Below are 22343 nucleotides of genomic sequence, written 5' to 3' on the forward strand. Positions count from 1 at the left end.
TTTTGTGTGTGTACATATATACTCTGCTGTTATTTTTGTCATTTAGAACCAGCCTGCCTGGATTTAAATCCTTGCTCTGCTATTTACTACATGTGCAACCTTGGGAAAATTACTTAACCTCTCTGTGATTCAATTTTCTCAACTGTAAAATGGGAACAACAATAGTGATTAACCCAGAGTAGCGAAGATTACATTTATTTTATTATTATTATTTTTAAATTTATTAATTTATTTACTTTTGGCTGCATTGGGTCTTCATTGCTGCGCACGGGCTTTCTCTAGTTGTGGCAAGCGGGGGCTCAGTAGTTGTGGTGCATGGGCTTAGTTGCTCCACGGCATGTGGGATCTTCCCGGACCAGGGCTCGAGCCCGTGTCCCCTGCATTGGCAGGTGGATTCTTAACCACTGTGCTACCAGGGAATCCCGAAGATTACATTTAGAGAGAGGCTAGCACGTGATGAGCTATACAGTGTTAGCACTGTGATTTATTGCAGAATATTCCATTGTGTGGGCACATCATCATCTCCTATTGAAAGACCAAGGTTGTTTTCAGGTTTCATTATTGCAAATAACGTTGCAATGAACACACTGGGCATGTGCATTTTTCTTTTAAAAGTTACAGCCCAATTGTCTCCTCCAATGATTGTACCAATTTATACTCCTGCCAACACTACCTATTTTTCCTACACTGTCATCAATACTGGACACCTCAGTTTGTTAGGTGAGAGGATGATGTGGTATTTAGCAGGCTTCTCCACTGTCAGCTTACTTTTTATTCCCCCATCCCTTGGCTGTGAACTGTGTTTATGGTGCCTATGGTTATATAGTGAGCACTCCTGGAACACTTATCCTGTGCTAAGAGCTTCTGCGGGTTGTCTCCCCAATTTCTGAGGACAGCCTGTAATGTTGGTTCCCCTTATTGTCTCCATTTCATAGATCAGAAAGCAGAATCCGGGCTTCCCTGGTGGCGCTGTGGTTGAGAATCTGCCTACCAATGCAGGGAACACGGGTTCGAGCCCTGGTCTGGGAAGATCCCACATGACGCGGAGGAACTGGGCCCGTGAGCCTGCGCGTCTGGAGCCTAGGCCCGCGCACGGTGATGAAGAGGGGCCCCCGCTTGCCGCAACTAGAGAAAGCCCTCGCACAGAAACGAAGACCCAACACAGCCATAAGTAGATAAATAAAATTTTTTTAAAAAGGGGCTTCCCTGGTGGCGCAGTGGTTGAGAGTCCGCCTGCTGATGCAGGGGATGCGGGTTCGTGCCCCGGTCGGGGAGGATCCCACATGCCGCGGAGCAGCTGGGGCCGTGAGCCATGGCCGCTGGGCCTGCGCGTCCGGAGCCTGTGCTCCACAACAGGAGAGGCCACAACAGTGAGAGGTCCGCGTACTGCAAAAAAAAAAAAAGAAAGCAGAATCCTCCTGCGATGAGCCACAGCAGAGCTAGCAAGTGGCAGAGTAAGGACTCCTTCCTGGTCTGTCTGACCCTGCATGTAACTGCTTAGATGTAGAAACTGAGGTCCAGAAAAGGGACGTTTCTCTGAGTGCACCCAGCATGTCCGTGGCTCTGCCCAGGCCCTGGCACGGCCAAGCCACCTCTGACCCCACCAAATCGGCAGCTGCTTCTCACCCACCACGGCTTGCCCTGGCCCCAGCCCCGCCCCAAGCTGCCCACTCCAGACCCTCCTCCAGTTTGTGTTCTTTTTTTTTTTTTTTTCAGTTTGTGTTCTTTGGCCACTGTGGCTTCTAGCATGCCCAGGGAAGGGACCCAGACTTCCCAGCAAATAAACACCGCCCACAGATTTCCAAATATACAGATAAGTGTTCCCTCCCACCTCGGCCAGGACTGGCTGGAACTCCACACATTCAGCCCTTCTTCTGCTCCTCCTGGTGTCGGGTTCTGGGTCTGAGTCCTCAGTGGAACAGTACGTGTCCTCCACTGTATGGGGGAGGGGAAGCCTACACCGCGGGGCATCACTGTCATCAACAGTAGCAGAGTTAACTAACAGCCATATCCTGGTTTGGATACACTTTTCCAGTGTTCACATTTTACGAAACAATTGTGAACAGAGTCTCCCCAAACAGTTTGCACAGCAGTGTCTTTGTCACCAGAAAGAGCCCTTTTGGGAGTCATCTAACAGGGCTGTCACCAGCACCCCACACCCCAGCCTCACATCCAGGGGGGTGAATCAGGGTCTAGAGCTGTTCAGGTATGTTAGCCATCTCCACCTGGTCACCACTTACATAGAGGGTTGCTTTTCAAAAATTTGATTAGGAAGAATTTTGAACATATACAAAATTAGGCAGAAAGCCCACCCTCACCCCCTCCCCATCACCCAGCTTGTGCAGTTATCAGCTCAGGACTGATCTTGCTTCATCTTCATTCCTGCCTGTTTCCCTCACCTTTAAAACAAATATTGTATCAATTCATCCACAAAAGGTAAGAGTAGGGCTTCCCTGGTGGCGCAGTGGTTGAGAGTCCGCCTGCCGATGCAGGGGACACAGGTTCATGCCCCGGTCTGGGACGATCCCACATGCCGCGGAGTGGCTGGGCCCGTGAGCCATGGCCGCTGAGCCTGCAGGTCCGGAGCCTGTGCTCCACAACAGGAGAGGCCACAACAGTGAGAGGCCTGCGTACCACAAAAAAAAAAAAAAAAAAAAAAAAAAAAAGGAAAGAGTAGTCTAAAAGACGAAGAGTCTTTTATTAATATAACTATAATAACATTTTCACCCCTAAGAAAGGAATAGATCTCTCATATCATCCAAAATCTTGTCAATATTCAAAGTTCCAGATACTTCATAAATCTTTTCTCTTTTTTATAGTTTGAATTAGTATCTAAATAGGGTTAATACACTGTGATTGGTTAATATGTCAGGTTTCTTTTACTCTGGAATTTCCCCTTCCATCCCTCTTTTTCTTTTTCTTTGCAATTTATTTTGTTGAAAAAACCTTGGCTGTTTTATCTGTAGGGATCACTGCAGTCTAGAATTTGCTGATTGCAGCCCCATGGTGTAGTTCAGCATGATTCTCCATCCCCAGGGGTTCTTATAAATTGGGAGTTGCATCTAGAACTGCATCTGATAAATGCAGGCTTGACTTTTTTGGGCAAGAATATTTCATAAGTGGTACTGTTTCTCCCATCTGGAGGCATATACTGTCTGGTTGCTTCTCCTTTTATGATGCTATCATGTTGCTTTATATTTTTTAAAGCTCTTTGAAAAAACTTCGAACCTATCAAAAGTCGCAAGGATAGTGCAATGAACTCTCATTGATTCACCAGTTTTTGCCACATTTGCTTTATCATTCATGCTCTTTTCATATATAGATATATTTTTCTAAGTCATTTGAGAATGGGTTTCAAACATCAAGCCCCTTCACCCTTAAATATTTCAGGGCTAAGAACTCTTTTCCAGTATTTCTGACACAATGTGTGGGGTTTCCCCTCACACGAAACAATTCTCCAGCTCTTCAGACATCAAGTTGGCGTCCTGCAATTCAGTTCTGACATTAACTTCCCAGAGTTAGCATAAACCCCACAGGTTAAGGGCTCAGTCCCACAAGACTGCTCCTACTTTGGACACCAGTCATAAGTGGCCGGTTGTCACCTGTGCTTTTGGTCAACCAGCTATAAATTAGGGGTTCCCAGACCCTCGCCTCAAGTTTGATAATTTGCTAGAAAGAACTCAGGGAAATATTTATGTTTACCAGTTTATTATAAAGGGTGCAGATGAATAGCCAAATGGAAGAGATGCATAGGGCAAAGTATACAGAAAGGCCGGAAGCTTCCATGCCCTCCCTGGGAGTGTCACCGTCCTAGCACCTCGATGTGTTCACAAACCCAGAAATTCTCTAAACCCCATTGTTTAGGGTTTTTGTGAAGGTTCCATTAAGTAGGCATGCCTGATTAAATCACTGGCCTTTGGAGATGGAACTCAATCTCCAGCCCCTCTCGACTCCCCAGATATCAGGAAGTGGGGCTGAAAGTTCCAACCCTCTAAATCACCTGATTGGTTCCTCTGGCAACCAGTCCCCATCCTCCCAGCATCCCCTTATTAGCATAAACTCAGGTATGGTTGAAAGGGGCTTATTGCAAATAATGAAAGATGCTCCTATCACCTCTATCACTCAGGAAATTCCGAGGGTTTTAGGAGCTCTGTGCCAGGAACTAGGGACAGAGACCAAATATATATTTCTTATGCCACATTATTAAATTCAGGAAATGTTACAGTGATGGCATTCTATTATCCAATATCTAGATCATACTCCAAATTTGCCAATTATCTTGTGTTGCTTTGTGTGTGTGTGTGTGTGTGTGTGTGTGTGTGTGTGTGTGTGTGTGTGTTGCTTTTTAAAATGACTTTAAAGGACTTATTTCTGGGAATTCCCTGGCAATCCAGTGGTTAGGACTCTGCACTTTCACTGCCGAGGGCCCGGGTTCAATCCCTGGTCAAAGACACTTATTCCCAAATGTCTAATCCTTGCAGCCATGGAATCATATCCTCAGAAATAATTTATAAATCTATATTAAATTTATTTTTATTTCATTTTTATTATCAAAGCAATAAGTGTACTTCATTTAAAACATAAAACAGTCTAGGGACTTCCCTGGTGGTGCAGTGGTTAAGAATCCGCCTGCCAATGCAGGGGACACGGGTTCAATCCCTGGTCCGGGAAGATCCCACATGCTGTGTAGCAACTAAGCCCTTACGCCACAACTACTGAGCCTGCGTGCCACAACTACTGAAGCTCGCGTGCCTAGAGCCCATGCTCCGCAACAAGAGAGGCCACCGCAATGAGAAGCCTGCGCACAGCAACGAAGAGTAGCCCCCACTCGCCACAACTAGAGAAAGCCCACGCAGCAACGAAGACCGAACACAGCCAAAAATAAATAAAATTTTAAAAATAAATAAATAAAATGGTCTAAACTTATGAAGAAAACTAACATTCCTTTGCTTTCTCCCACTCCATCCCCATGGCAGCCCCCTGTGGCTTCAGCCCAGAGGTGTTTCCTCTGGGATTTACCTCCATGTTCCTAGATAATACGCTTTCATTGCATTTCTTGGTTTTTCAAATGTAGAAGTTATCTGTTGGCTTCTACTATGAAAGATCACGATGTAGCCCTCCTTGATCACCCCTCACCCACCCTCCCAATGTAGTTATTAATACCTCATGAGTTCTGGTTAGATATTCATTGGTTACATTGTTTTGACTGTGTAAATACTATTCACAGCTGAGCCACTCCCTCCCCACACCCCCGACCCTGAGACTCTCACTGGTAACATGGGAACACAGTGGGTCTGCTCCCTTCCCAGTGGGCACCCCCGTCCTCCATGCTGGAGTGGTCACAGGGAATCTCTCTAAGCTACCTCTCTCCCTCCTCTACTGAGAAGCCTGTCACGGCTCCCTGGCGATCCTTGGGTGAAGTGCCATCCCGGGTCCTTTGAGCCCTGTCCCTTGTCTATCTGTCTGTCCTCACCTCCCCCACTCCCATTTTTTCCCCAGCAAAACTGAGTTATGCCTCAATCTCCAAACACTCCAGCTGGTCCACGTCTCCATGTCCCATACGTGCCTCTCCCTCTGCCTGGCACGCCCTCCCCAACCCTTCCACAGGGTGAACCACACTCAGCTCTGCTGTCTGCTCCTCAGGAAGCCTTCTGTGATGCCCACCTTCCAAGAGCTAAGCTTGCCCTTCTCTGGGCACTTCTGCTCCCTAGCCAGCTCTGGAGTACTGGATCATCAACAGGGCTGTCACCCCAAGGGACCTGGAGGGCTAAGCATGTCGTCCTTTCTGAAGTTCTCAGCGGAGCAGGGCTCTGACTGAGACTTGCTGAGTGTTGGTAATTGACTGCTTGTGCCTGGAGCTCAGAGAAGGGAGACAGGGCCTGGCAGCCGGTAGGGGCAGGGAGGGTTCAGTGACAGCCGCGGTAAGGGGTGGGGTAGGGTGAGGAGAGAGGCCTTCCTCCCACGCCCATTCCAGCATTGGCACTAAAAGAGACCACCCCCTGGGAGGCCCCAGGGCAGCCGTCTGGTCTGCGGCTGGGCCCACTTTCCTGAATCCTGACGCTTGCGACCCTGCGAAGGTCCAGCTCGGCCAAGGTGAGCTGAGGACATGGCAGGCTCTGAGGGCCAGGTTTCCTGAGGCTCTCATTGATAGGGCGCTTCTGTGGGCTGGCCCTGGACTCAGCGCATGCGTGCTTTGGGCCATCTCATCCCTAAGACACAGAGAGCCAGGTGCTATTATTAACACCCCCATTTCCCAGAGAAAGACTGCTGAGGCTCAGAGAAGGGTCATGCAGGGAAAACGTCCTGGAACTGACTACTAAGATCCCAGCGCTAAATGTTCTTAGTGCTTTCCATGCATTAACTTGGGTGAGGAGGGAGCGTTATTATTTCGTTTGAACAGGTGAGGAAACCAAAGCACAGAGAGGTTAAGCAACTTGTACAAGGTCACCCAGCAAGTAAGTGGCAGAACCCAGGCATTCGGCCACAGAGTTTTACTCCCTTTGCTCTCAGCCTGATCGTGAGGGTGATGGGGGTGGGGGGGTGATGCTGGCGCTCCTGGTCAGGACACAGCACACCTCAGTTTGCAAAGATATTGCACACCTGCCACCTCACCTGCCTTTCAGTCCAGAGAAGACACAGAGATCACGGCCCCCATTTTGCAGAGGAGAAAATGAAAACCGGAGGAGGGTAACGACTGGCACAAGGTCACACAGTAAGTTAGCTGCTGGATAGGGGCTTGGGTCCCAGGTTTGATACCCAGGCCTGGGCCGGCCCTGGCCCCCTGACTGGCTGGACCCACTGAGTTTGGTGACCCTGAGGAAGGGGGTTTGGAGCACACAGGGCAGGTGAGCAGAGAGTTCTGAGCGGGGAGGCAGGAGCTCTGGAGGGGAGCCCAAGCCTTGCCTCCTGCTTGCCGTGGGAACCTCAGTTTCCTCATCTGTAAAATAAATGGCCTGCATCTGTTGGACCCTGAGGGCCCTTCCAGCCTGAATTCACAAGGTGCCTGGGGACACAGTGTTCCCTGCTCGCCCCGTTGCTTTCCCCATTAGTGCAGCTGAGCAGCCCCATTTCCCCTGCAGGATATTTTTTTCCACCTGTTCGCAGCCTCTTCCCATCTGGCATGGCTGCAGGCCTCAGGAAGCTGGGGAAGATGTCCAGCCAAGCCCAGAGCGTCACACTGGTTCGGGAATCGGCACCTCCTGTTCAATCTGCCTCACCACGCTGCCCAGTGAGCACTTACTCGTTCTGTTTTGTAGCAGAGCAGCCTGTCATCTGTCTGTCTGTCTGTCTGTCTGTGACCCTCTCCAGCAGGACTGTGAGCTCGATGAGGGCAGAGGTTACATCGAGAGATCAGAGCTTGATAAGCAGTGAGTCTCCCATTTCTGGGAGCATGTACAGAGAGACTGCGTGTGGCCGGGATGTGGAGCGGGACAGAGAACGGAGCTGGGGGTGGGGGTGAAGGGAATCAGGCCCTCCAGCTCCGGGCTCTGAGACCCCCAGGAGCAGTCCTTGAGACCCCATGGCCCGGGAGAGGACTGGGGGGCTCTGTCCTCTGTGGGCAGTGGAAAGAGAACACAGAGGCATGAAACTGACTCATCAAGGATGTCTTTATAGGAACTGTGGCAAACACTGGCCTGAGGGTGGATAGACTCAGAGCCCCTAGGGCTTTTGCTCCGTTAGGAGTCCCCTCTGTGCTTGGGCCACACTGACTGCCAATGTCGGGAGGCCTCGGTGGGGAGCCACATCCCCCCACAAGTGTCCACGCTATCAGCCATGTCCTCTGGGGTCTGATGGGCTGCCACACCATGAGAGTGAAGTCTTCCTTGCAGATGAAACCAGGAGGGCAAAGCTTGGAGAGTGCACTTCAGGGGAGGGGGACCGTTTGCTGAGCCAGGGGCATCTGCTGCATTCTCGCCCATTCCAATGGTCTGCACCTCCAGATGCACCGCGTTCCCTCTGGCCTCAAGGCCTTTGCCCAGGCCCCTCCCTCACCTGAAACACTCATCCCCTCCCCTGGCCAGGCTAACTCCTACTCTTCCTTGAGGTTTCTGTTTCAGTAATTCAACAACTGCTTCCTGGGCACCTACGATGAGGCAGACACTGTCCCAGGTGAGCTGTGGGCAGTGAGTGAATAGTCCTGCCCTCTCAGAGTTTCCACATGATGCTGATGTGGGATGAGTTGCAATAGGCTTGTGGCTATAACGAGTAGCCCTCAAGTCAATGGCTTAACCCAATGAAGGTCTATTTTGCGCCCATATCACAGTCCAAATGGGTGGCAGGGGGGCTCTGCTTCAGTGCCACTGCCATCCCCTAGCCTTGGATAGGGTCCCCTTGGACCCTCTGCATCAGGCCGGCTGGTGAGGGAAGAGGGGGAGCATGGAGGGCTGGGCAGGGAGGCTTCACACCTTGGCCTGGAGCAGCAGGCATGCCACTTCCACCCATTTTCTCCTGGTGCAAGCTTGGCCGCAAACACACTGTCTGAATGTCCTGGGGCTGCTGTAACAATTCCCAAAACTTGGTAGCTTGAAACAACAGAAATGTATTCTCTCATGGTTCCGGAGGCCAGAAGTCTGAAATCACAGTGCTGGCAGGGCCGTGCTCCCTCTGCAGCTTCCAGGGGAGGGTCCCTCCTTCCTCTCCTGGCTTCTAGGTGCTGTCAGCAATCCTTAGCATCCTGGGCTTACGGCCGCATCACTCCAACCTCTGGCTCTGACTTCACATCGCCTTCTCCTCTGTGTCTTTCCCTTTTTGTGTCCCTCTTATCAGGATGCTTGTTATTGGGTTTAGCCCCCTGATAATCCAAGGCGATTTTCTCATTTCAAGATCCTTAATAATTATACCTTGCAAAGACTTTTTTCCAAATAAGGTAAAATTCATAGGTTCTGGGGATTAGAACATGGACCTATCTGTTTGGGTGCCACCTTCCAACACTAGCAGAATCACCTGGACCCCTTTACACAGCAGCCAACTTCCAGGCGGACAGAAACGGAAGCTATTGGTACAAAGTCTCTTAAGGCCTAGGCCCAGAAGTCCCAGAACATTATTTCTACTGCATTCTATTGGTCAGAGCAGGTTTCAGGGCTTACCCAGATTCAAGGGAAAGTAGAATACATAGAATACCCCTCTTGTTGGGAGATGTGGCAACAATGCCAAAGGACATGCTTCATGGGAGGGATGGTTGCTGCTGTCTTTGGAAGCAAGCTAACAGAGTGTGTGTGTGTGTGTGTGTGTGTGTGTTTTGGCGAAGGCCTCTGCTAGAGGCCCCGGAAATGTGCTCCCTGATGATGATGTTGCTGACGAGGCTGAGGTAGGAAATGCTCCACCCGAGTGGAGCTCAGCCATCAACTAGCTGACCCTGGGCCAGTCCCTCATTCACTCAACAACTACCTACTATGTGCCAGGCCCCGAGCGAGGTACTGGGGGCCCAGTGGTGAGCAAGCCAGGTCCCTGTGGAACTGTCCATCCTGTGGATGACAAAAGCTTATAACTGGACACACATGTCACAGAGTGTGACAAGTAGAAGGAGACCAGCAAGGAGATGGGCTGGAGCATCCCTGGGGACAAAAGAGGCCAGGATGAGCCTGGAGGGCAGAGACCCAGAGGATGACCCCTCCTGGGCCTGAGTTTCCTCCTCTGGACATCAAGAGGGTTTGTCAGAGCCATGGACTCAAACTATGTTCCCTGGAGTCCTAGCATCTCCCAGAGGCACCGCAGGGGATACTGCAGGGGATACTGCAGAGGGGGCTGAGCAGGGGGCATCTGAAGTTTGTGACTAATTGGGTTGGAAGCTTCCAGGGATCTCCCACAGTCTAGGTGCCAAGCCAGACGTCCTGGTCTTGTCCTGGTCTCATCCCGGTGACTGTCTGGGACAAAATTTTCCCAGGACCCCTCCTGTTCCTGAATGGCTCTGCCAGGGTCCTGGGATCTGGGGAAATAGGGAACCTCTCCTTTGTCTATTGGGCCCTCAGGTCCCCCTACCACCCCAGAACAGACCCTCCACCAGGATGCTTGCAGCTGCTCCCTTACCTTTGACCTTGGGTCTGCTTGAGCTGGGAGAGCCCCAGGGACCCCAAACGAGGTGCCAGTGTCTCTCAAAGAGCTCAGGCTCTTTGGGGTCCCACCCTCCCCTCTGTGTGGCCCTGGGTGGGCCCCTTGCCCTCTCTGATCCTCTGGGTAAGTCCTGCCTCATGGGGGTGAGCACAAAGGCAAGGAGCTGGTGAGATCCAGGCCCTCTGACGCTGGCCTGAGATCAGCACAGGGAGAACCAGAGAAGCTCCAGGAGAGGCCCAGCCTCCTGGGGACCTGCCCCTGGTGCTTCTGCCCCATCATCTAGGAAGCTCTGGACCCCACCTGCCCCCAGGGGTTTGGGAGAGGACTGGGGGCGAGTTAGTCCGTAGGAAAACCGTTTACTTCAGTTCAGCAACTTTTATTCCTGTGCTCAATGCAGTGTTGGTCATTGGGTAGGGGCGGGGCCAGAGATGCCAGAGAGAATAATCCTCTCCCGCCTCTGGGCCTCAGTTTTTCTCGCACAGGGAGGGAAGGTTTCCTCTGTTTCCTTCATGGGGAGGCTGTGAGGACAGTGACAATACACGACAAGACATAGTCCTTGCCCTGGAGGTGGGCTCACCCTCTGGGAGGGAGGCCCATGCCCCGCCCACCACTAGCAGCTGGCAAGAAGGGCGGCTGGGGCCCTGTGACCAGGTGATGCGCCAGAGGCTCTCAGCCACGGGTCTGGCTTCACCGAGCTCTGTCCTGGTGACAGAGGCCTCAACGGGCCACGTAAGGAAGGGGAATAGTCCACGCAGAGGAGGTCACTCCATTCACAGTCCAGAGGGCCACGAAGATGTAGGTCGTGCCATCTCACCCAGGTGCAGCGAGGACCCCCACCGCTGCTAGCATCCTTAGCTGGTGGTGCCCAGCGAGGGCTTTGGGGAGGCCGACTGGCTCAGGGTCACGCTGGGGAAGCTGGTGACAAAGCTCTCCCACCTTCTCCTTATCTTCTGCAAGACAGGAGGGGGCAAGATCAGGGCCCAGGTCTCTGGACTGGGTGGTGGGCTTCAGATGCTGTTCCACCTACAGCCACGAGGTGGTGGTAGACCCCAGAGACAGAAGCACGGCTCACTAGCCACCCTTCCTCCTAGAGGAAGCCGGCAGCTCCCACCCAGAGGGGACCGATCACCCCCTTTTCCGGGGGATAGGGGAGCACAAGATGTAACCCTGGGGAAGTTGTACTGGCTGATCTCTTGCCTCCAGCCAAATCCACCCATCCAGCACGCTGACAGATTGATCATCTCAGAACAGCTCTGACCGTATCACCCACCTGCTCTAAAACTTTCCCTGACTCCCCAGTGCCTATGGGATAAATCCCAAAGGCCTTCAGGCCCCCATGAAATACAGTTCTTGGATAGCTCTCTTTCCAGCCCCTTCCCCAGACAGCTCTGTTATCTTTTTGATCTACAGCCCCATACATTTCTGCCACTGAGCCTTTGCTGCCCCGGGTCCCGCTCCTGGGGACCTCCCCCTCCCCTCTAGCACTCCTCCATCCACCAACCCTCAGCCAAACCTGTTGATATTGCCTCAGCCACCACTGGCTGCCTTCTTGCTGGGCTTGGATCAGCTGCTCTGTGTCCCCCAGGCTCCCTGGCAGTTGCTCCTGCCCGGGGGCATCCAGCCTTTCTGGGCCTCTGTCTGAGGACCTGGACTTCTCACCACCCTGTCTGAGGCTCAGCGCCCGGCGCAGTCGGCCTGCCAGGGGCCTCCCCCAGGGCTCCTGGAGCTTGCTATAGGAGGGCCGTGGTCCTCGCAAGGACTGGCTGCGTAGCCCTGTCCCCATGGTTCTGGAGGCTGCAGGCACAGGACTGTTCCAGCCTCTTGGCGAGCCCCTGGCCTTCTGAGATGGCCTGGTGCCTCCACCCACCTGACAGGAGCTCATCTGGGGACAAAGGTTGGTGCTGCTGAGGTGGCTGTCGTAAACCAAAGGGCGGGTGGAGAGGCGGTGTTGTGGGTGACTCAGGGATGCTTGACCTCGGTGGCCTGCCCTCCTCTTCCTCCTCCAGGCAGCCTTCCCTGACCACCCCACCCCAAAGATCTTGCCCTCCCCTGAACTCCTATAGCCCTGGCTGTCCAGACTCATTTCATTGACAGAACAGATGGCTCAACAGCAAAACAGAGACAGGCTTTTAAGAAACAGGACAGCTCCAACCTAGAACTGTCAAATTCACAGAGACAGAAAGGAGCATGGTGGTTGCCAGGGCCTGGGGGGAATGGCAAGTTGCTGAACAGCTATAGAGTTTCAGTTTTGCAAGGTGAGAAACTTCTGGAGGTTGGTTGTACAACAATGTGAACGTATATAACGCTACTGAATTGTACATGTAAAAATGGCTAAGATGGTACATTTTATGTTTCTGTATTTTTTTTTTCTACAATTGGAAATTTTAAAAAAGAAAGAAAGAAAAAAGAAACAGGATAGTTCTAGGCTGGAAGTTAGGAGACTTGGGTTTTTTCCAGGCCTAGCTCTGCCCCTAATTTTCCAGCACAGAATAGGGTTAAGCGCTCAGGCTCTGAGGACCAGCTGCTCCTGGGTAAACCTCGGTTCCATCCCCCGCAGCTACGTGATGTTGGGTGCCTTCTCCCTTGGTTTCCTCGTCTAAAACAGAGACAGATAACTCACGTGTTGTCGTGAGGACTAAATGTGATGATGCTATGCCCAGCAAAGGGCTTGGCATGCAGCAAGCGCTCAGTAAAAGTGAGTTGGTGGCATTCAGTATTTGAGGCAAATCCTTTTTCCTCTTGGTCAGTCTTCTCATCTGTAAAATGGGTTGTTGTGAACATCAAATGAAATCATGAATGTGGACGCCTCTAAAGGCAAGAACTGCCAGGAGCAGCTCTTTCTCCCAAGTCAGGGGAAAGAGAAAGGTACTTGGGCTGGGCCAGCCGATCCTCAGAATCCTAGAATTTGAGAGTTTAAAGGGAGCTCCCACATCTGGGAAACAAAAACACACTCCTTTTTGTTTTAACCACTATTTTTTGAGCTTTTATTTTTTACTGGTTCTGGGGTTAATTCCTCCCTATATTTCATTTAAACCTCATGACAGTCCTATGAGGTGTGCATCATTATCTTCATTTTCTAGATCCCCATTTTGTAGATGGGGCCAACTGAAACTCAGAGAGATTAAGCATGCCCAGTAAGTGGCAGAGTTGGGACTCCCACCCTGGTCAGACTGGCTTTAGAGCCCGTGTTTCAACCACTCTGCTCTCCTGTCCTGGTGTTGGTGGTAGAGGTGGGACTGGAAGCTGGGTGTCCTGCTTCCTCTGTCTGGGGTGCCGCACGAGGTGCCCTGTCTGGGGTCAGGGAAGTGCTGGCTGCAACTCTTGGCTCACCCCAGACTCCTCTGCGCCTGGTCTTGCTTTTTTTCCTCTCTCAGAATTTCTAGGCCTTCCTTGGGTTCAGGATCTCTTAATATCTGTCAGGCTCACCTCCCAGCCAGAGGAGCCAAGGCAGGGCCAGTGTGAAGAGGAGAATGGAGAAAAGGGACCCTGACCCTCTGTCCCAGCCTGTTCCAGAGGTGGATTATGACCATTATTCCAACCCTGACCACACCTTTAATGCCTGACCCATGTGCCAACCCTGACCTTGGTTAAAAAGCAACAAAACCATTACAGTCTTCAACGCCTTCACTCCAGCACAGTTAACTCAAATCCTCACTCTCATCCAAGTCTGAGCTGGGAAGAGCTTGCTGATGACTCACGGGCCTCTGAGATGTGTCAGGGTGAATCACTCGTTCTTGTGTCACGCCTGTAGCTGCCGAATACCCTCTTGCTGAGCGTGTAATCTTACAACAATTCCCCAAATCCGTAAATCTGTGGAGGACCAGGAGAAAATATGTGTTCTTTTCCTTCCCTCCCCACTGCCTCCCTGCCTTTGTCACCGGGGGGGTGGGGTGGGGGGGGGGTTCTTACCTTTCCAGACCCTGCTGGGGGACAGCTCCCCTGGAAGCCTGCCCAACCTCTCAGCCTGGGTTAGGGAGGCAGTCCCCTGTCCAGCCCACCCAATACACACAGTAGCAGCAGTCACCCCAGGATGCCTTTCCCCGCCACACTGGTGTCCCTTGATGGCTAGGGCAACATCTCTTTCATCTCTGTCCCCAGGACATTACATAGTAAATGCTTGGGCTTAAATATTGGAGACTATTACGTGTCTATTGCTGTGTAACAGAATACCCCAAAATTTAGTGGCTTAAAGCAGCACTCATGTATAACCTCACAGTTTCTGTGGGTCTGGGATCCAGGCACAGCTTAATGGGGCCTCTGGCTCAGGGTCCCTTGCAGGCTTCAATCAGAAGGCTGCTAGTCACCTCCAGGTTTGACTGGGGGTGGATCTGCTTCCAAGGTTGTTGGCAGGACCTGCTTCCTCGCAGGTTGTTGCAGTGAGGGTCTCAGTTTCTTGTTGATTGTTGGCTGTTCCCAAGGGCAACTCACATCATGGGGGCTGGCTTCAGTTGGAGCTGGCAAGAGAGTGTGAGAGATGGCAGGCGGGCAGAAGCAAGAGTCTTTGGGGAACTTTACCTCAGAAGTGACCTCCCATCACTTCTGCCATCACTGTTCCTCCAAGGCGAGTCACCAGGTCCAGTCGGCACCCAAGGGAGGGGACCCACAAGGGCGTGAACACCAGGAGGCAGGATCTTTGTGGGTCATCGCGGAGGCAGCTTACCCATGAGACCTGGGTCCCAACCCTATCAGACTGCCTGAGCCGAAAGCCTTGCACCTTTATGGGACACCTACGTGCTTTGAGTGAGCAGCTTAACCTCATGTGCCTACAGTTACTCAGCTATAAAATGGGGATAATATTTTATTTCATCAAATCTAAGATGACGTCGATAGAAAGATAGCATTATTTTATACACCAGTAAGAAAGAATATCCACTGCCCATTCATTGGAGGATGCAGCCCCATTTCAGAGCTTGAAGTGTGGGGGGAAAATGTACGTCTTAAAATTAATGAAACACACAGTGTTTATTTCCCAAGGTGATCTGAGACTTAAATGACTGGTACTATTTAAGGTTGTTGTGAGGCTTAGATGTACGGAAGGCTGCAAACTGGGGCAGGCTGCCCAGATGTTCCATTTATTTATTTATTCATTCATTCATTTATTTATATATGGCTGCATTGTGTCTCCATTGCTGCGTGCAGCCTTTCTCTAGGTGTGGCGAGCGGGGGCTACTCTTTGTTGCAGTGCATGGGCTTCTCACTGCGGTGGCTGCTTAGTAGCTGTGGCGCACGGGCTTAGTTGCTCAGCGGCATGTGTTGATCTTCCCGGACCAGGGCTCAAACCTGTGTGCCCTACATTGGCAGGCAGATTCTTAACCACTGCTCCACCAGGGAAGCCCCAGATGTTACTTTTTATTAGTGAGCCAATGAAATTAATCCACAGCTGCACACTGTGGGCAAGATCTTGTTTTGATGATGTCTAGGCTAGAAGTGAGGCCAAGGGGAGCAGGATAGAATCTCCACCCCCAGAAAAGGAGGGATTCTCATGTACATCAAGCAAGGCACCTTAAAACAGACACCAAGTGCTGAGGGTGCATGGAAGAGAACGGGAGACCACCATCTGTCTTGGAGGTGGTTAGCATGTGGGCAGGCTCCCTGGAGGAGGTGGTGTTGGAGCCCAGCATTGAGGGCAGGGAGGACTGTTGCAGTAGAGATAGAGGTAGGATTCTGTGGGTGACCAAAGCCTGGGAACACAAAGGGTTGCCCTTGGGTGGGAGAAAAATCTGAAAAGGTAGACTGAAGCCTGCTCTTCCTTCCAGAGCCTGGAAGAGGAATCTGAGCTTGGGAGACAAGGGGGATGGGGTGTGCCCTCCACTCCAGGAGCCTTACCTCTGTGATTGCATTTCACCCTCACACTCTCTGGAGCTTAGCCCCATTTTTCAGATGAAATAACAGAAGCTCAGAGGGGTGAAGCAACTTGCCCAAGGAGACACAGTCAGTAGTGGGCCTTGAATGCAGCCCCACAGTGTCAGGCCAGCAAACAGAGTCCTCAGCAAATGAGTGTTCCACCCCCAGTCCCCACTCCTCACCCCGGTCTTCATGCACCTTACACGATGATCAGACAGAACCATTAGCTTAAGGTTAATGCCACTAGAGTTTTCCTTGAAAATATGATATGCCCACCATCAATGAGGCAAGGGGCTCATGTGTGTGTGTTTCAACTAATAATTGATCTCTCTCTTTGCCTGAGCAGCTCTTATAATACAGTACATTTGGGGGGAACTAGTTCTTTTCTTTTTTTTTCCCCCGGTACGCGGGCCTCGCACTGTTGTGGCCCCTCCCGTTGCGGAGCACAGGCTCTGGACGTGCAGGCTCAGCGCCCATGGCTCACGGGCGCAGCCGCTCCGCGGCACGTGGGATCTTCTCGGACCGGGGCACGATCCCGCGTCCCCCGCATTGGCAGGCAGACTCTCAACCGCTGCGCCACTAGGGAAGCCCGGAACTAGTTCTTTTACTTCAGAACAATGATCCATTGTTTTGGTTTTCATTTCCGAAGGAAGCTAGAATGCCAGGCTGTCAGGTTCAGCAAGAGATTTTGGTCAACTTATCACTTGGAGAAATCAAACAAAGGGAACAATAAATAGTACTAATGCTATTGATTGTAAGAGCTCCCACGTTCTGAGCACTCAGGCTGTGCCAGGCGTTGTGCTTAGGGCTTCCTGTATTCAGTCCTGATAGCACTCTGAGGAATCGGGGGAGGATTTTTCTCAGCGTAGACAAAGCGTATATCAATAATTGCAGGGTCCCAGAACTGGCAACGCAGATGCTTTTGCATTTTTTTCAAATATGCAGGGCCTGATGACTATCAGTGGTGGGTCTGCCCCTTCTCCTGTCTGAGCCTATTACCTCATCGGTAAAATGGGCCTGAGCGGGTCTAGCCAGGGTGCCCCAAGGTTTCCTTTGTTAAAAAAACACCAGTCACTGGGCCCCATCAAAACCCCTTGCATATTCAGGTCTGGGCAGGGCCCTGAAAAGCTGTCTGCACAATCACATCCCAGGAGATCTGTCTCTTGTGGGAAATCTTGGAAACAATTGCTCAAGGCCCTTCCACCTCTGAGGACTGTGATCTTAGGACTCAAATTTCAAACCAAAGCTCTTCCTTTGAAATCTGAATTCTAAACATTCTTGTCTTCTCTTTCACAACAAGGTGGCCAGTGGAGCAGAAAAAGCACAGCCTGGGGGGTCAGTGGACTGGAGGTCCAGTTCCAGCTCTGCTCCTGACTAGCTATGTGATCCAGAGAGGAAGTCATTTCCTTTCTCTGAGCCTCAGTGTCCACACCTGCAAAATGGGTATAGCATACCTGCCCAGGGATGTTGGGAGGTCCAGAGGAACTATGGCTCAGAGCTGGGAGGAGGATCTTACCCTCCTCTGCCTCAACCTGTGGGCAGAGGCCTTGATATGGACCTGGGGAAGTGCTGAGACTGTGATCTGCTAGACCAACGCCCACCTTGGCAGGTGGAAGGTCTGACAGACTTGTAGAGATGCCGTGATGGGATGGGCTTGTGTATGGAGGAGTCACCCCAAAAGCCTGGGTGGAGGGGCCTGGACCCCTCGAGGATGTTGGGGGAGAGAAACATATTAAAAAGAGCAGAAGACCTACTCCTGAACCATCCCCACCCCATCACACACTGTGAGGGTCCCCTGCTTCTTAGAATGGAGACACAACCCCAGCTTGCGGAGAAGGGCTGTCGTGGCCATTCTTCAGTCAGTGAGTGGGTGCGTTCATCACAGCCTAGTGCCCTGCCCTGTGTTTCCATCAATAAGGGTTTATCCTGAGGTCTCACCAGCAGTTAGGCTATCTGCGGCTCAGCTCGAACTGCCAGAATTTTGTTAATTAAAAAAAAAAGTGATTTTTCTTGTGTCATCTCAGGACAGGGGTTCTGGGAAATCTAGGTTGTCCTTGTGAGATCCTCAGGGCAAACCTGGCCTTCCAGATTGTAAACACAAGAGTGGTGGGCTGTTTCTGGGTTTATAGTGACTGCTACAGTATGAGGGTTTATGGCTTTGTCTGTGAGTCCCCATCCACTCAGATGCTTCTGCTTACCCAAGCCTTCTCAGCGCCAACTGCTCTTGGCCTTCCCCACAGCTCCCTCTCAGGCTGTACTTCCTGAACTTACTAGCAAGTTGTCCTCACTGACCCTCTCCATGCCTTGACCCCATGATGCCCTCCCCCAGCTTTGCTTGGGCCATGTATGGGATCCATTTTTACCAATATATTTACCTGATTAACTCTTGATTTATGCATGTATGTATGTATGTATATATGTATGTATCTATCTATCTATCGACTTTCCCTCCTCCAGGAAGCCCTCCAAGTCCCCTCTCATGGGGAAAGGGACCCCTCCTTGGACTCCTATAGCACTCTGGCCATTATCTCTAGCACAGCACCACACTGTTTTGAAGTGGAGTGCTTTGAGGTCTGTGTACCCTCACTGGTCTGGGAGCAGCTTGCGGATGGGGAAAATACCTCATTTTCACCATATCTCTATTGGGTGCTGCTGAGGGGTCTGCAGAGTGAAGGGATCACATTTGTCCCCACCACCCCATTTTCCTTCCTGGCCCAGTTGACACCTCCCTCCTCCGAATTTACTCCTCCCTATCCGATCCATTGTGCCTGCTTCTCCTTAACTTTCCCCCTCCCCTTAAATGTGGTACCCTGCAGACTCCTCTCTCTATCAGACTCCGCTCAGCTTCTGGGGCAGTCCCATCCACTCCATAGCTTCGACCACTAAGTGTGGGCTGATGACTCCCATTCCTTCATTTGCCAACTATATATTAAGCATCTACCATGTGCCAAACTCAACTTTTGTAGAGGTGATATTCAAGTGTGGGGAAGGGACAGGAGTACAGAAGATAAACAGACAAAAACCAAGAACTTTCCAAAAAGTGACAGTTACTAAGAAGCAATAAGGCAGACATACTCTCAGCCTAACAGGAGCCCTGAGCTGCTCTGCAGCTGCCCCTGGACCACTCCCTCCTGACAGAGCCCTGCTGCCCAGCCTATGCCTCTCCTGGCTGGCCCTCCACAGGCTGGTCTCAGCCTGTCTGTCCTGCCTCCCCTTCCCTTGCATCTCCCAGAAACTCAGCCAAGTTCCCCAACCTTCCCGGGCCTCAAGAGTCAATTTCACAAGTTGGGGCCTGTTTAAAAAATAAATTAATTAAATAGAAAGATTCCTGGGGCCCACTCCATGAATCAGGATCCACAGGGGCCTGAGGTCTGGGAATCCATTTTGTTTTTAAAGAACCCAAGGGGATTCCTCTTAGGGAAGTCTGGGTAATAACTTCTCTAGGAATCTCAGTGGGTCTCAACGCTGACCCACATTAGAACCATTTGGAGAGCTTCTAAAACTAGCAATGCAATGCAATGCAATGCAGGGGATTCCATTCGCCAGAGACAGACTTAAGTGGTATTCTGCTGATGATTCTAAGACCTCTGAGTTGGTGGTTCATATGTATAAGAACCATGGGGGAGGAGTGGGGCTCAAGAATCTGTGTTTCCAATCAGTACCTTGTCCCAAGGAGATCCTGTCACTAGTATTACAGAAGCCCACGCTGAGAAATGCCTTTTCTAGCCACACTGGACTCCTCATCGCAGCTTTTTCTTGGGCAGTTTTCTCTGTCTGGGGTGGAATACCCCTCCCAGCTTTGTCCTCCTGGAGGACTCAGCCTGGAGGTAGGACAGAGCCTGGACGGAGAGATGTCTTGTTTCCTAGGCAAACTTCAACTAATTTGTGTGGCTGAGCTAATTGTCCAAAATCCACACTACTTTTCTTCACAGCAGTCCATCTTTTAGTTCTCAATTAGTTTCATTGTTCAGACCTCCACCTGGTGGTGTTGACATGGGATTCACCTGAACCTGTGCGGAGCCACCTGCCCTCTGCTCCAGACTCAGGATTTCACAGGGACCAGCCAGGACTCAGCTGATGTTCCCCGAAAACTGGGTTCACCTCTTGGTGGGTGTTGAGCCAAAAGATAAAACCAAGCCAGAGATCAGAAGGAAGGATTTATTACTTGCAGCAAGTAAGGAGAACACCGGGGATTTTTTCCAAAGCAGTGTCTCCCCAGACAGCAAAATTGGGGAAGTTTTAAGCTAAAGGTATATGCATGTTCATGAAGGGGCTTGAGGGGAGGAGAGAATTGAGGGGAGCATAGAATTGGGGCAAAGGTTGACTGTTAGGTTCCAGTGGACCTGGTGGTTGAGAACCTTGGTGGGGGAAGGTGTTAAGTTCCTCAAAATAGCTCAAGAAAGTGCTTCAGGCCAATCTTTATCATTGAAACAGAACTGGAAGTTTACAACTGATTTATTATCTTTGCTATTGTTACTTCTCTTGCCTGATAACAGTGTTTGTTCCCTTAAGATCATTATTACTGAGACCTGTTCAGGGCAAGAACTGTGGTCAGGTGAGCTCTATGATGTGATGGTAGAGGATGTTTTTTTTCACGTGCGTCTCTGGCATAGCACCAGGCCCATAGTAGGTGCTCAAGGGATGCTTGTTAATTGAATGAATACCTGAATCTGGAAAACTGGAATTTTAATCCTTGTTCTGGTATTAAAATAGCTGTGTTGGACTGACCCAGGTTGGAGTTCAGCCAGATATGTGGAAGGAAGGACAAAGAAATTTGTCCAAAGGACAAACAAAATGGACACAACACAGAGAAGAGAATGGAGTTGTAATATCTCTCCACACTCAATCATCAAGTTTTAGTTAAAAAGATGTTCTCATAGTCCTTGATTCTCCCAACTGTCTAGAAGCAGGTTATTTTTTCTCCATGCCTTGATTATCATCTGATGTACCTTATATTTTATTTTATCGTCTTTCTTCTCTCACTGGGAGGCAGAAATTTTGGTTTATTTTGGTCACTCCTGCATCTCCTGGTTGGCACAGAGCCCAATTTTTGAAGCTTTCCGTTCAACCAAGCCTTCTAAACCCTCTAGGTCCTGAGTGGCCTCTATTTACAGATTAGGAAACTGAGGCTCAGAGAGGTGAGGTTGCTTGTCCAGGGTCACACCAAGACTCCTGCCCGTCACCATCACCCCCACAGCTGCTAAAAGACAATCACGTAAACCCGTCTGGCACAAGCGCCATTTCCTTCCTCCTGCCCTTTGCAAACCCTTTTTCCTCCGACCTCTTCTCCACCCACTAGCGTGCACCTAGCCTACCCGGATCCCTGAGCCCGAGGGCTATCTGTTGTGCTTGGGGTTTTGAGAGACACGTGCTACCCGGGTGAATGAATCGCACGTCCCCACCCCCGCCAACAGCCAATCACAGACTGTCAGAGCCCGGCCACTTCCGCCTATTGCGGGCCGCGTCTGGGGCCTTGCGGCCCACGTGAGGCTCTGGAGACCAGGGAATAGGTGGTGGTGAGCCAGGGGCGGGCTCCCCCAGCCTCGTCACCAATCCAGAGGCCTGCCGGGGACGGGAGGGGCGGGGCTGATGTGGGGCGCCAAGGCTTAAACGTGATGGGCCGGCGGGCGTAGGGAGGAGTCCCGGGCAGGGGAACGGTGAGTGACAGGGGACGCTGTCCAGTAACAGGAGGGGTTGGGCTGTCTGAGCCAATAGGAAGTCCGAAAGGCGGGACTGGGACCGCAGCAAGTTCGGTTGCGCGGAGACCGCAGCTGTTCCCTGTCAGTGGAGGCAGCGGCGGTAGAAGCGGTGGCGGCGACTTGCGGCAGCAGCGAGGAGGTGAGTGCCGGCGGCGCTGTGCATTTTCCTCTTCCCGCAGCGGGTCGGAGCGGGTGGGCGTGCGCCGGCGCTGCCGTGGGGGACGCTTATGTAAGGGTCGCGCGCGCCAAGGCGGCGCCAGCTCCACGAGTGACGGCTGGAGGAGACGGCAGCGGGCGGTGCGCGACGCGACGCGCGCCGCCCCTCCCCTCCCCCTCCCGCGAGGGACTGTTTGCGCGAGCCCGCCCCCACCCCCGCCCTGGGGACCCCTCGCCCCAGTTCTCCGGGCCCGCCGCCCCGCGAGCATCCTTCCCGCGTTGGCGCAGCCCGGCCTCGTCCACTCGGGCGCCCCGGGGGCCGCCGGCGGCCTTATTCCTGCTCTCGGGCCCATTTTGCAGATGGAGAACCTGAGGGCACGGAGCCCTCAAATGCCTCGCGCGGGGTCCCTGAGGGCTCGAACCCAAGTCTGTCAGAATCCGGAGCCCAAGTATCCCCCACCATACTGGAAGTTGCTCAGCTCTGAAGAAAGCCGTGGCGTGTAAGGCGAGGGTTTTCCGTGTTACGAGTGCCTGCACTCTGCTTCCCATAGGATCCTCCTGGTAACCCTGGGGGGCATTCTTGTAATTCCACTT

General features: G+C 51.8%; 1 protein-coding gene across 1 annotated transcript; it reads right to left on the reverse strand.

The window, feature by feature from the left end:
* Positions 1 to 10901: 10901 nt before the first annotated feature.
* On the reverse strand, positions 10902 to 11833 carry CUNH11orf86 (chromosome unknown C11orf86 homolog). Its single transcript, XM_007450449.1, has 2 exons — positions 11564 to 11833; positions 10902 to 11000 (listed from the first exon to the last, which is right to left on the reverse strand). Exons 1-2 carry the CDS (start codon positions 11831 to 11833, stop codon positions 10902 to 10904), a joined length of 369 nt encoding a protein of 122 aa, XP_007450511.1.
* Between the last annotated feature and the right edge of the window lie 10510 nt (positions 11834 to 22343).

Source organism: Lipotes vexillifer, unplaced genomic scaffold (genome assembly GCF_000442215.2).
Source record: "Lipotes vexillifer unplaced genomic scaffold, Lipotes_vexillifer_v1.1 scaffold1477, whole genome shotgun sequence".
In the NCBI taxonomy this organism is placed as follows: domain Eukaryota; kingdom Metazoa; phylum Chordata; class Mammalia; order Artiodactyla; family Lipotidae; genus Lipotes; species Lipotes vexillifer.

Coding starts and splice junctions, on each gene's coding strand:
- CUNH11orf86 (XM_007450449.1), bottom strand. CDS start 11,833: ATGGGGACAGGGCTACGCAGCCAGTCCTTGCGAGGACCACGGCCCTCC. Junction 11,001..11,563: donor GGCTGAGGCAATATCAACAG/GTTTGGCTGAGG, acceptor CCTGTCTTGCAG/AAGATAAGGAGAAGGTGGGA.